The sequence below is a fragment of the Hesperophylax consimilis genome, chromosome 8, assembly GCF_061612785.1.
Source record: "Hesperophylax consimilis isolate HC1 chromosome 8, BYU_Hcon_1.0, whole genome shotgun sequence".
NCBI classification, from domain to species: Eukaryota; Metazoa; Arthropoda; class Insecta; order Trichoptera; family Limnephilidae; genus Hesperophylax; species Hesperophylax consimilis.
In genome coordinates this window covers 21,212,795-21,226,637 of record NC_142843.1, presented here as the reverse complement: position 1 = coordinate 21,226,637, position 13,843 = coordinate 21,212,795, and the positions used below count along the sequence as shown (strand labels likewise).

General features: G+C 39.2%; 1 protein-coding gene across 4 annotated transcripts in view; it reads left to right on the top strand.

The window, feature by feature from the left end:
- The first annotated feature begins 932 nt into the window (after positions 1-932).
- Positions 933-13,843, top strand: part of Nipped-B (Nipped-B cohesin loading factor) — a 28,588-nt gene continuing 15,677 nt past the window's right edge. The window contains exons 1-15 of one of the 4 annotated variants that reach the window (XM_089635027.1): positions 933-1,047; positions 1,461-1,579; positions 1,746-1,914; positions 1,995-2,788; positions 2,890-3,092; positions 3,396-3,606; positions 3,758-3,916; positions 4,910-5,097; positions 5,830-6,067; positions 6,720-6,952; positions 10,250-10,498; positions 11,011-11,226; positions 11,368-11,550; positions 11,885-12,400; positions 13,369-13,614. In XM_089635027.1, the coding sequence (XP_089491153.1) occupies positions 1,513-1,579; positions 1,746-1,914; positions 1,995-2,788; positions 2,890-3,092; positions 3,396-3,606; positions 3,758-3,916; positions 4,910-5,097; positions 5,830-6,067; positions 6,720-6,952; positions 10,250-10,498; positions 11,011-11,226; positions 11,368-11,550; positions 11,885-12,400; positions 13,369-13,614 (3,672 nt within the window). In that variant the 5' untranslated portion in view covers positions 933-1,047; positions 1,461-1,512. Of the gene's footprint in view, positions 1,048-1,460; positions 1,580-1,745; positions 1,915-1,994; positions 2,789-2,871; positions 3,093-3,395; positions 3,607-3,757; positions 3,917-4,909; positions 5,098-5,829; positions 6,068-6,719; positions 6,953-10,249; positions 10,499-11,010; positions 11,227-11,367; positions 11,551-11,884; positions 12,401-13,368; positions 13,615-13,843 lie in introns of those variants that run through there. The other 3 variants (XM_089635026.1, XM_089635028.1, XM_089635029.1) reach the window with 3 other exon arrangements.

Genomic DNA, 13,843 nt, shown 5'->3' with positions numbered 1-13,843 from the left:
TTGTGATTTTTTTTTAACTCTAAGTAGGATTTGTTTCGGTTTTTTATATTTAGTTTTGATATTTATATCGTACTGGGCGAGACAATTGATGGACACGTTTTCATAGGTTGGAATGCCCGAATAAAAAGATTCAGCGAAACTTAAGATTTGGTCTTTAAGGAGAGGGACTTCTGAGTCTCGGTGGAGCTGGAAAATCCACATCCACTTGGAGAATCCCAGGACTGAGCGAATGGTTTTGTTTTGAAATTTTTGCAGTCTTTTTATTTGGGTTTTTGAAGCGTGGGCCCAGATTGGGCTTGCGTATGTTAATTTTGGTCTTATCGTGGATTTGTATATTAAGAGTTTATTTTGTTGAGATATTTTTTTGTTTCTTTGAATATTTGTAAACCGACCACATATTAAATTCTCTAGAGCAGGCAATATGTCTAGCTAGGAATTAATATTGACCTGGAAAACTATGCCACCTTCAAAAAACATGCATCTTATTTTATGATAAACTTGCTTTTGTTTTGCTATTATATAAATTTAATGCGGAAATAAATACTATTGAAATTGCTATAGAGATTAATTTTTGGTTATAATGCCGCGTCGCGCTTCTTCCTTCTTTAGCCAACGTTACAGACAGCGTTGCAGTATCCATCGTCAGGGCAAATACCGATTTTTTTATGGTGCTTATTTTTTTTTAAGGCTTAATTTACCAAGAGGTAATACTTTTCCCGTGATAATGTGTCTGGTCGTCCAAATCCTCCAACCTCCTTTATTCTGTGACAGGAAAGTCTAAAAATATTGGATTGAAGGTAAAAAACGTGAAATTTCTTTGTGTTGAAACGTGCTTGTAACGTCTCTAGGTGGTTTGGAATCTGGGTACCTACCTGACGCCTCGAGGAAACCGTTACGAAAATATAGCTATCAACCAATCTATTATGTTTTCTGTAAATATCTATGGAACACCATAATTTGTCATCCATTTCTGATTACCTAAATATCGCTTTGTGTTTGGGTTTAATACGGTTTAATTATACCGTCACCAAATTTCACAATGAAATCGTGAGTTTTATTTATTTACCTCGTCGTTCCGCGCATAGTTCTTGCCGTGAACTCGATCAAGTATTGTTGTATTTGCATCCTCAGGGAGTTAGGCATAGATGCGCTGACCTTCGTTGTGATGCACAACAAAGCATCAAATTGACATCTGCCACAATTTTCTCAATAAATGAGTTATTTTATAACTTGTATCACATGCAACCTAAAGTTTTGGACTGGTTTTTCATTTTGAATTGTCAAACATTGTGTTTGTTTATATTGTAAGACTGTGGTTGACTTACCATTGAGGACTGTTTTGCTACCAAATATTTTGATTTTTAGGAGAGCTTCTCGATATTATGGATTATAAGATAACAAATAACACTTCTCTACTTATATTTATCCATGTATAATGCAACTGAGATGTTTTGTTCTAGACACACTTGTTTAGTTGGAAGATAGGTAAAATTTGCCAGCATTCAGTTAAAGATGAATGACCGGGACATCCCGAGCGTCCCTATCACAACTTTAGCAGGGGTAGCGAGTCTCACTGACTGTAAGTATGTCCTGTTAGTGGATATTTCGTGTCAAATATACTTTAAAATACATTTGTTGTTGTTGACCTAATTATCTATTCTATGAGTATTTTCTATTTGGAATACTTGAAAACTGGTCCAAATAACGTGTAAAGACTTACTACAATGCGAATGTATGGTTTCCAGTACTACCTGTATTGCCGCTGCCTACTCCGTTGCCGCAGACATTGAACAACAAGTCCCAATTGTTCCACCCGCGAGTGGCGGAAGAAGCGGCCATCCTGTTGGCGACGCGTGATGAGACGTTGGTCTCCTTATTAGTTCAGTCTTTGATGCAGACTTCAGCTGACCACATGTTGGTTTAATTTTATCTGCTTATTCATTTTACAAATTCGTTTTATTTCCTTTATCACCTATATTGTTTTCTCTTTTTAGAGAACTTAAGGATGACAATGTCGGGATGGACCTCAACATGGTACAAAGGCAAAACATGCCTGAACTTCTTAATGGCATTCTGGAATTAAATCCCAACGTTTTTAATGGGCCACAAGCCAATAGGTGGAATAATCACAATTATACTCCAAAGTTCAACGGCCTTTCTCCTTCCGGTAATTACGCCCAGTACTCTCCGCAGAACTCTGTACAGAGCAGTCCCCTCCCTTCCCCCGGCGCCTCGGCGTCGCCCCTGGTGTCTCTGCCCTGCATCCCCGTTCCCGCCTACCCCCCTGCCTCTGCCCCCACCCACCTCACCAGCAAGCCGTCCAACCCTCTCTCTTTCCAAACCTCTCCCCACGTCACTATGCCTTCCCCTCATGTTAATATAGCCTCCCCCCCATCCCAGAGCAGGTTTCTCCATCCCATGACCTCCACACCTCAGAATCACATAGCCACTAACTGGGATTCCAATGATGCGCTCCTTGACTCAATGCCCCAACATTCCCAAACTGTGAGCAGAGCATCTGTCATTACCGAGCAGAAAACATCGCACCACATGCAAGTGTCACCTATGCAAGTGTCGCCAATGCAAGTGTCACCCAATGTGCAGAATGGTGGTTATTTTAATTCTCCCCTACCTTGCAATGATCCGTACAACAGTCAACATCAGCAGTCTATGAATATTATGAATATGAGCCAAGATAATGATCCTCTGTCAATATCGCCGCAGCACCAACCAAACCTAGAACCACAGCCAACTGTAAACATCCAAGAAGAGCTCTTCAGGAGACAAGGTAGGCTGATTAAATCTTAATTATGTAGCACCAATTCATATAATGGATTATGAATCGGGAGCAAGCCACCAATGAATTTGTAGGTAACCTTGTTGTTTCAGGACAATCTCCGGCGCAAGCAAGTGTAGCCCCTTCTCTCCACCACCAGCCGCCAGTACCACTTCCTGTGCAGCATGAGGCTTACGTCACGCAGCCTCCTCCAGAGCCCATGGAAGTGAAGCATGAAACTCCTGAACCTGCCAAACAAATCCCCGCAGTAGTTACCCGTCTTCCAATTGTAAAGTTAGATAGAATGAATTTGGAAGTAAGTAATACTGCCGCTAACAAAAGTAAATTAATTAGGTACCCAATTAATAAGAATTTGTCTATGCAAAATCTGAATTTGTTTTCCCTCCTTTTTGATTAAAAAAAAAAAACTCAGCTTCTATGGCCAAATTTTTTCAGCAGTGAGTCCTATATAAAACAATAAAACTGAAACCAGCCTGAAAAAATTGTGCAAAATGAATGTTTTTTGTGTAATTCACATGGATGTATGTGTTTTGTTTGTATATATCTGCAAATTAATATTTTTTGTTTCTTCCAAAATAATTACAATTTGTGTTTTCAGGAGGCTATGATGAAAAAGTATTCAACACCCGAAATCAGGCAAAAACCCAGTGTTGTGCAAAATGATCCCGATTCAGATGAAGCCCCATTGAAACCCAAAGTTGCAGATAAGGTTAAGAATGAATTTGATAAAGCAAGAGAAAGAAGTTGGCAAGCAGTAAAACGCAGACATGAAGAAGCCAACAAAAAAGAAGAAGCATCTGCAACCATTGGTAAGAATCCATTTTGATTTTTTAAATTTGATCAAATGATATTTATGACAATTTTAATTGTGATATATTTGATACTTTATTAATGCAATGGGTTGCAGCAGGAGTTTTTGATTAAGTTTTCAAGTTATTTATTTGCATGTTTTTCTTTTAGTAAAACCAAAATTACGAAAAGTAGAAAGGCGGCTTGTTCCTGTCATAGAGATGTTGTCTGTAGACGAACTTATGGAAACCAATACTTATCAACGTTTCAATAGATTGATTGATGCTGTATTTGAAATGACTGATGATGAGAATTTCATAAATGATACAGGTAAATTAAGTTTCTATCAATTTTTACTGAAAACTAATAAATTTAAATTATCTCAATATTAATATTGCAAACATTACACTTGTAATACTAGAAATCATAAATCAAGTACTTCATTCGGCATGTGTCAAGAATAATACTGCCGTGGTAAATAAAAACACAGTGTATTTGAGAGTCTCGAGGTGTTTTTAGTTACCGCGGCAGAATACAAGGGTATATATAAGACAATATTATATAAATTTTAATGAATGGAGTGTGTGTCGAGACGGTTGTTGGCAGTCCATCCACTCTGCCTATTCCTGAAGGGAAACGGGTTGATGGTTATTTAGTTAGTTGTTAGTTTCGTGTACAGTTTACACAATAAAACCAGCGGAAAGCGACTTTCAAAACTTAATCTTTGTTCGCATTCAAAATTTTAATATTTTTAATTACACTTGTCGATTTATAATACTAAAATCTGAAGGAGTCTTTCATCTGGTTTCAAGAACAGTATTTTATCTTGATATAAACATCTGGAATCAAATATCACGTGAAAATGAAAGAGAAGTGCATTGCAACATATCAGGGGCTCTAGGGGTTAATGGGATACAAATTGTAAAATCAAACGTATTATAATATATTAGTATAAGTATTCCTTGCAAAGGAAATTCCTGTGAAATTTGTGGAGCAATCAACCATTTAAAAAGCTTGTTTTGTCACTGAACAATAAATTTAATATTTACCATACAAATATCATCAAATCCTGACAATGTTCAAACATCTATTCACTGAGAGAAAGGGTTAATACAATTAAGATTTTCCAACAGTTCGATCTTGTGGATTATAGATAAAATTATGCATCAAATGATTCCTATACCTAAAATGAAAATATCCAATACAGAAAATAACCAAATAGATTATTTAGTGTGATTGCCGTGATGCTATGTTATTTGATAGTTATAATAATTAATTTGGCTTTAGGTTTAATTAAAAATATTATTAACCAATTTTTTTTAGATGGATGTGACATACCGGAAGAGTCTCTCCTGCCCCGTTATCAGATCCAAGAGCTGTGTGCCGAAGCAGCCAAGCTGAAGACCCTCGGGGCGATGGAGGCCTTCCCCGCGGACAGACTTGTTCGCCTCCTCAACATCCTAGAGAAAAACATCCGCGCTGGAGAACGCATATCCCCGCTCGGTGACCCTGTGAGCATATTTTTAATTATTTCTTTTCAAGATTAAAATTATTCTAAATGAATCAACATTTTTTGACAATCTATAAAACCGGTAGAGAAAGGATGACAGCATACTGAATGATATTGAAATGAGATCAAAAACATGTGTGTATTAGAAATGTTGAGATTTGCAAAGAATGCGTGACTGATTAAGTGTAAAGAGAAATAAATATTTGGCTAATTTATATAGCGCCGTTTTCGTGAGAAATCGCTTATATGGTTTGGACATGTAGGGCAGTTATACAGAGAAAGGAATGCCAAGGGAATATATGGATCGAAAGTGAATGAAAGAAGCAGTTAGGTACGCCCGAGGAAGACATTTGCACAACCAAGTGAATCAAATACTTCAATCAGGTCATGTCAAGGGCATAGAACAGAAGAATATGTTTTAATTTGAACTAAGCAAGGAGTGTGTAGCGGTTCATCCCCTCTGCCTACCCCTATGTAGTGGCGTGAAAGTTAAATAGTTTAAAAAATGGATTCATTTTAAATATAGTTCCTTAGTTTGTTATTATTTAATGAGCAGGAAGCATTCTGCTGATGCTCTCATATCTGATTTCACAATGTCTAACAGTAATTAGTTAATGGTTAATTTCACATTTGGCCGCTATAGTGAGTAGTACTCCATGATATAAGCTCTAGGGCTTTACAACATTTTGGTGAGTAACATTATAGTTATTTTGATTGTTGAATGGATTTCCAGGATGACAGCGAAGACGTGCGGCTGATGTGGATGGAGACGACACTGGAGCGGGTGATGTCGGCGGCGGACGCGTGCCTCACGGCTCTCTATATCATGACGGCGCCCAACATGCCCAAGCGGGTGGTGCTCGAGGACGTCATCGACCGCATCATCATGTTCACTAAGTACCAGCTGCACAACACCATCTACTGCTCCTTTGATCCCGTCTACAGTATACAGTCCACCTCAAAAAAGAAAGGTACTAAATCTTCACACACGTTTCAACAAAATCAGGTTTTTTTAAATACTTTTTATTCAAAGTTTATACATTTTTCAATTAAAAATATAACAATTTCAACATATTTAATTTTCCTCCTCATTTATACATGAAATTTCTGTAAATTCAAATGGGGCTGATGATCCTAATTCGAGAGGCTGGCTGGGATGTGCTTCTTCTGATGCGGAACTCGAAATTGACGAAGACACTTTCGGAATGTTCAATATCAATATTTTCATATTCACTATCAATATCTTCATATTCAGTCTCCATTTGGAATCTTATTTGAAAAAAAAAATTCAAATTTAAATTGATACCATACGATAAATATATATTTTTTAATAAAATGATGCATTCATACATACACGAAAATGTGAAAACAATAGAGTAAAAACGAAATAAGCAGCTCAAACACACTACCGATCTCTGAGGCAAACTGCAGGCAAATTCAAACTGAGTAAAATATATCGCTTTCTTTGACGAGCGTTCCAATTTCTGCTATCCCGAGTGACGCTCGCCGGTTTCGACTCGCAGCGTTCTATTTTTAGCTAACACGAGTAAGGCTTTTTAATTTGACTGGAATTCCTTATTGATGTCGGCAACACATTTACACAAATCTTTTTGTAATTCTCAGGCGATCAGCGCAAGAAGCGTTCGGGTCACGGCAACAGCACCCTCAACAAGGAGAAGGGCATCCACGAGCTGTACAGCCGGCAGCACGAGAGCGTGGCGCTGCTGGCCGAGCTGCTGGCGGGCGCCACGCTCACGGACACCACCGTGCTGCATGCCAGCTCAATGGGCGTCTCCCCCTTCTTCGTAGAGAACGTGAGTGAGCTGCAGCTGTCTGCCCTCAAGCTGGTCACCACGGTTAGTCACTGTTATGCAGGTTACTAGATTAGAATAGGACATTGACAAGCTCTACAGCCCACAGCAATAGAATCCTAAATCCTTCTCTGGGCAGTCCTGCCGCTGAGATCTCCGTTGTAACCGCTTCTTCCATAACATAAATAAATTTGACATTAATTTTAATGTTTAAGGAGTCTGCCCACATAACCGGAGCATACCATGACCATGCTCTTACCAAGTTACGAGTTATAGGAAAGGTACAAAGCAACCGCAAATGGCGCGAAATTACGCTTGTGGTTGCTTTGTTCCTTTCCCATAATTCGTGGCTAGGTCATAGCACGGTTATGGTATACTCCGGTTAAGTGGACAGACTCTTCTAAAGTTCTAATTTATAAGGTAGAACCTCGTTAATTCGAAATCCAGCGGACATCAAAAATCAAATTTCGAATTAACGAATTCCCACGTAATACGAAATTTTATGAAAAAAAAAAAAAAAAAAAAAAGATGAAAATCGAGTTCCTCGGCCGCCCCTTCTAATTTGGTTGGTATCTTTAGAGTAAACTCGTATTAATACCAATTATTCCCGTTTAAATCGAATTTTTGCAGCCGATTTCCGTCGCTATTGGCCCTTCAAGTTCAGTTATTCTAAGCAAATTCATAAAAATACCAGACATTTCCGCGTAAATCAAATTTTCGCGGCCGATTAACGTCGCGACCGGTCCTTTAAATTCGAAATATACGATATATTTATGCGTAAACCGAAATTTCGCGGCCGATTTCGGTAGCGGCCGATCCTTTAAATTCAGATATTTGAAGTAAATTTCGTAAAAAAAAGTCAAATTTCTGCTTGAATAGAAATTTTGCGGCCGATTTCCGTAGCGCCGGATCTTTTAACTCAGATATTCAAAATAAATTCGTAAAAATGCGATATATTTATGCGTAAATCGAAATTTCGTGGTCAATTTTCGTAGCGGCTGACCCTTTAAATTCAGATATTTTAAGTAAATTTCGTAAAAATACGTCATATTTCCGCGTGAATCGAAATTTTTGCGGCCGATTTCCGTAGCACCGGATCTTTTAACTAAGACATTCGAAGAAAATTTAGTAAAAATACGATATATTTACGCGTAAATTGAAATTTCGGAGCCGATTTCTGTCGCGCTGGATCTTTGAAATACAGCTATTTGAAATAAACTCATATAAATGAGATATATTTACGCGTAAATCGAAATTTCGCGGTCGATTTCGTCGCGGCCGACCCTTTAAATTCAGATATTTATAATAAATTCGTTAAAATACGATATATTTCCGCGTAAATCGAAATTTCTCGGCAGATTTTTGTCGCGGCTGGCCTTTTAAATGCAGATATTTGAAGTATATTCGTAAAAATATGTCGTATTTCCGCGTAAATTGAAATTTAGCATTCGAATTCCGTCGCAGCCGACCCTTTGAATTCAGATACAGTGGTGCCTCACACAACGAACGCCTCGCACAGCGAATGCTGCACACAACGAACTTCCTTTTCGTTCATTTCACGATTCATACAACGAACTTCGCTTCACACAACGAAGTCGCCCGATCTTCTACGATCACTGCCGATTAATTGCATCCTCCCGCGCAGGCAGTCGTTAGACTCGTTAAGCTGGGTCCAGACATGTTCTTTTCTCCGTACCGTACCTCCGTTTCGTATCAGCGTCGCGATCAAGAACGCTAGTTTGGACGCCCGTTCGGTACGGTACGGTGTCTCGATACGGATAGAGGTACGCTCCGATCCATCGCGAGTCGGTTTTTCGACCCGTTCAAAGGCGATACGGTACGGGTCTGCACCAGTCTGGACGTGTTCGCGGCGTTTTACATCTTTCTCTGTTTTTGAACAATTCTAACTCCCACCAACGTCGCCTTTTTTGTTTTTTTTTCGTTATATTATTGTGAATAACAATGAAGGACGCGCAAGCAATCGTCAAATTCTCAAACACTTCCGCAGTCGACGACATGGTGGGAGGAAATGAACACGCGATGATCGCAGCGACGTTACGGAGATACGGGCTCTTGATCGCAACGCGGATACGAAACGGAGGTACGGTACGGACAAAAGATGATGCGTCCAGAGTTTTTGGATCGCGACGCTGGTACGAAACGGAGGTACGGTACGGAGAAAAGAACATGTCTGGACCCAGCTTTGGTCACTGCGTAGTACGCTTAACTTACGCACGTATCGCAGCAATCGTTCTTCATTACGAATTAAATCGCACACGTATCACGGCAGTCGTCCTTTTAAGATAAACTCAACATTTTTTTTATATGATGGGTTCTAAAAAAAGCAGGAAGATGATTTCTCTTGAAATGAAACAGGAAATAATTAGAAGGAGTGAATGTGGGGTAAAACAGTGTGACCTCGTCAAAGAGTTTGGCCTCAACAAGACCACCATTTTCACCATTTTGAAAAACAAGGATGCAATAAAATCAGATAACAAAAAATTTATCTTTTTTTTATGTCATCTTACCATATTTTATGCTACAGAACGAATTATTTTTTTTAACATGTATTGTTATGGGAAAACGCGTTTCACATAACGAACTTTTCGCATAACGAACTTGCTCCTGGAACGAATTAAGTTCGTTGTGTGAGGCACCACTGTATTTGGTTTAAATTCATAAAACTACGGAAAAAATTTCCGCGTAAAATGAATTTTCTCGGCCCTTCAAACTCGGATATTCGGAATAAATTGGAAAAAATACGACATTCCAGTGTAAATCGATTCTAATTTACAAAATAATAATACTAATTAGGGCGATGTATAACCACGTAAAAATACACTTTTCGGCATTTTACCGTTATGGCTGTCTTTTAGATTCAGATTTACGAAATTTTATGATTTATTTTCGCAAAAATCGAAGTTTTTCGAATTACACAAACAAATTTTCATGTGCGCAAAAAAATAAATTTCGAATTACGAATTAACGAATTTCGAATTAAAAAACCATTTTGTATGAAAAAAATTTTCTGTGGATATTTTTTTGGCGAAAATTTCGAATTACACGTTTTTTCGAATTATCGGGGTTCGAATTAAAGGGGTTCTACTGTATTCTCTAAACTACCTTATAAATTATTCACTCAGCTCTCCAAGGTAGCCAAGAAATATTAAGCTGTTCATAGTTAGGTATTTAATGAAGATGAATTAAATATTAAAACATGGAAATCGATAAGTTATTGCCTTTACTAAACTTTCCATTCGCTTGGTGAAAATAGAACCTAACCATGAAAATAACAGTCAGTTTGCAATTTGTGTTTGAAACCCAGAGTGATTACTTTTGCAGATTTTCACCAAGTACGAACAGCATCGAAGGCTACTGCTAGATGACATCTTGGCTTCCATCGCCCGCCTTCCCAGCACCAAGAGAAACCTCCGCTCCTACCGACTGAACTCGGAGCAGCACATCCAGATGCTGACGGCGCTGGTGCTCCAGCTCATCCAGTGCGTGGTGGTGCTACCCGAGAACCTAGACAAGAATGACAAGGATAAGGTGGAGGGGAATGAAGACAGTTCCATCAACAAGATGAGTCAGGTAAATCAGGACATTCTAATTCATTGTTTTCCGCACTGTTCTAAAAGTTCATTGTCCATACATGTTGTAAGACTGAAGGTAGTGGGGAAGGAAAGAGGAAGGTTGGGAAATGCTTGGCTATTCAGATCCGGTCACTTAACACAGGTAATGCCACTTCAAGCAACGTTTTAATTCTGAAGCGGTCTCTTGCCAGAGTCATGCTTAACCGTTTGAATGCGTATCGTTGATATTTCAACGAATTTCGCTTCGTAGTTCAGTTTAGCTTGCAAGTTCATATGTACCCTTATATTATTGCTTAGTATTTTATTTTATATATTATCATCTCTCTATGTAGACAAAATTCAGTTGAAATATACAAAAAGCTGTAGTCAAAATTCCCACAATTTTTTTTTATTTATATAATCAATACTTGTAACAATAATACTTGTAATAATAATACTCGTATTTCAAAAAAGGACAAAGTATCGTTGACTGAATTGGTTTGCTTTTTGATGTAGTTATTTTATTTTCAGGTTGACAAAGATTTATTCATCTACACCAAGTACGACTCTGCAGTTAGCATCGGCGGGACATTTCTTACGTCGTTTTTGAACAAGTGCCGCAGTCGGTCGGAAGAGATTGATTTCAGGCCACTGTTTGAGAATTTTGTCCACGATCTGTTGTCCACTGTCAACAAGCCAGAATGGCCGGCCACAGAGTTGCTGCTTAGTCTTTTGGGGACAATGCTGGTGAGTGCAATCATCAAATACAATGTACTGAAAATAGAAAAATCTCATGGAAATCCATTTAATTATGTTTTTTGTTTGCAACCCAGTCCCAGGGTTTTTCAGCCAAGCCATCCAGCATTTAATGTAGTATGGTTGTTTCAGGTAAAATACACATCAGATAAGACGATGGAGATGTCGGTGAGGCTGGCCTCGCTGGAGTGCCTGGGCCTGGTGGCCGCCCGCTTGAGGAAAGACACGGTGCAGTCGCGAGGGAAGCTCAGCACCATGGATCTCATCATCAAGGACATTAAGGCAGAAGAAGAAAAAGATGGAATCATTGCAGATGTAGGAATATGCTTCTTGTAGTGATAGTTTTACAACTCACATACATTCTATACTACATAGTCCCATCCTCAAATTTCAAACTGCCACCCTTTCCTTGTATATTCAATTTCATTAGTAGTAATGCAACTAACGATCATGCCATTTCACCCCAGGTATAGACAGAAAAGATGGAATGTCACACTTCATTTACATTCATTCATCTTATATTATTATAGTTTTCCTTTATTTCAATTATTGTATTTGATTATTTTGATTGTTCCTTGTCCTCCTGGGGCGTCTCTGACTCCTTCCTCAAGCTTTATCTTGTCAATAATTAAGTTGTATGTATTTCCAGGCTAGTTTAACTGTGGGTTTAGATGCTGATGAGCAGAGGATACAGTTCTTGCAGCGGGTACTACTGGACTTCTTGGCGGTGAACGGACAGAGGGAGTCAGCCTGGGAATGTGCCCGCCACTTCTACCTCACGCAGTGGTACCGTGACTCGCTCGCCAAGAAGAAAAGCCTCACGCAACCCAAGAAACCAATGCCACACAAAAGAAAGAAAAAACACAAGGGAGAATCGAGCGACGATTCGTCAGATCCAGAAGAAGAAATTGATAGAATGTTTAAGCACTCTGAAGGGAAGGAATCAAAGCACGAAATTAGCGCTACAGACAATGCGGACATTTACCGGATGATTGAGAGGCGGAAAGCCTTCTTCATTCAGAAAATCCGGCCCTTTAGGTATCAGGGTGGCAGCCAAGTTCAGGTTATGCAGTCTTACATTGACTACAGCGGAGCAGAGTTGATTGCGCAGTACCTAGCATCAAAGAGGAGTTTCTCACAAAGCTTTGACAGATATTTGCAAAAGGTGAGCTGTTTTCTATAATTTCTGTTTTCTCTAATTTTATTATAATGTCTTTTATTATAGGTGTATTGCGAAAGGTAACCATTCAAACCGGACAGTGCAACACACTTTAGAAAAGTGATGGAAAAAAATGGGTTACGTTAGCTAAGGTTTATAGGATTTTTTTTTCATCACATTTAATGACTACACTTTTAAAAAGTATTTTGTATTGCCATTGTCCTGAGTTGTCACTGAACCACTGCGGTTAGGATCCATTGCAAACCTCTCTTTCTGTTACATGCGTCGTTTATGAGAAAATGTTTAACCGGTAGACTGCGGATGTGTCTCTGGAGAACATGCGAACATTCTAATATTATCCTTGTTGGAATAATTTGCGATGCGATTTTAATTTTAATGCTTGCAAAAATGTATGAAAAACAAAATCAGCTTCGTTTGGGCTAGTAAAACTTAAGGTTTCACTAATATTTTTCTGTTTTATGCTCCGGCCTTCAACAGGTTAAAAGAATCGGACACAGAGCCCTCAAGTTGCAAATCATTTAAAAATTTGGTGATGGGCATCCCAAATTTTTTGGGCCGTTGAGGTAATATTTGGCAAAGAGGGCACTATTATTATTGATACTGAGAAGGAGGTCTGTATGGCTCCCAAAGCACTCAAGCCATAGCCCCATTGTGCTATTTCCCGTGTTTCTCCTGATTCACTTGACAATATCCCAGTTCCTCCAATGAACTTCACCATGGTTGTCATGTGCCTCCTGGTTTCACATCATGGTATTCAACTCCCCAGGTTTCTATTCCTTCTTCCCATCAAGGCGAGAGATTGTCACCATATATGAATCAACCGCTGCAGGTGTCTCTTTTGGTGGCTGTAAGTTTCTATCCTTGTTGACTAGTTTGCTAGACCTGGTCCGTCCTAATGATTTATCTCATTCCTGTAAAATGATTCAATAACAGTAACATTTAACTAATTTTAGATCCTGCTGGTCCTGTGTGAGAATTCCATCGCCATCCGCACGCGCGCCATGAAGTGCCTGGCCATGATCGTGGAGGTGGACCCCGCCGTGCTGGGCCGGCCCGACATGACGGCCGGGGTCAACCGCTCCTTCCTGGACCAGAGCACCTCGGTGCGCGAGGCCGCCGTTGACCTGGTCGGCAAGTTCGTGCTGCACCGGCCCGAGCTCATTGACAACTATTACTACATGCTATCTTGCCGGATACTGGTAAATTGCCCTTTAATACAACTTTAATAACATCATTCGTTCTACAATCCTTGGAGTCTCTTGACCGCCTATAAATAACATAATATAACCTTCCTAGAAATAATGTGTTTTACATAGGGCCCGTCTATATTTATTGTAGTCTAAGGCAGTAGCGGCCAAGTAATAAGTGCTCTCTATTCTTATGTGAGAGTTTTGTTATTATTTCATCATGGGCCATTTATTTGACAGT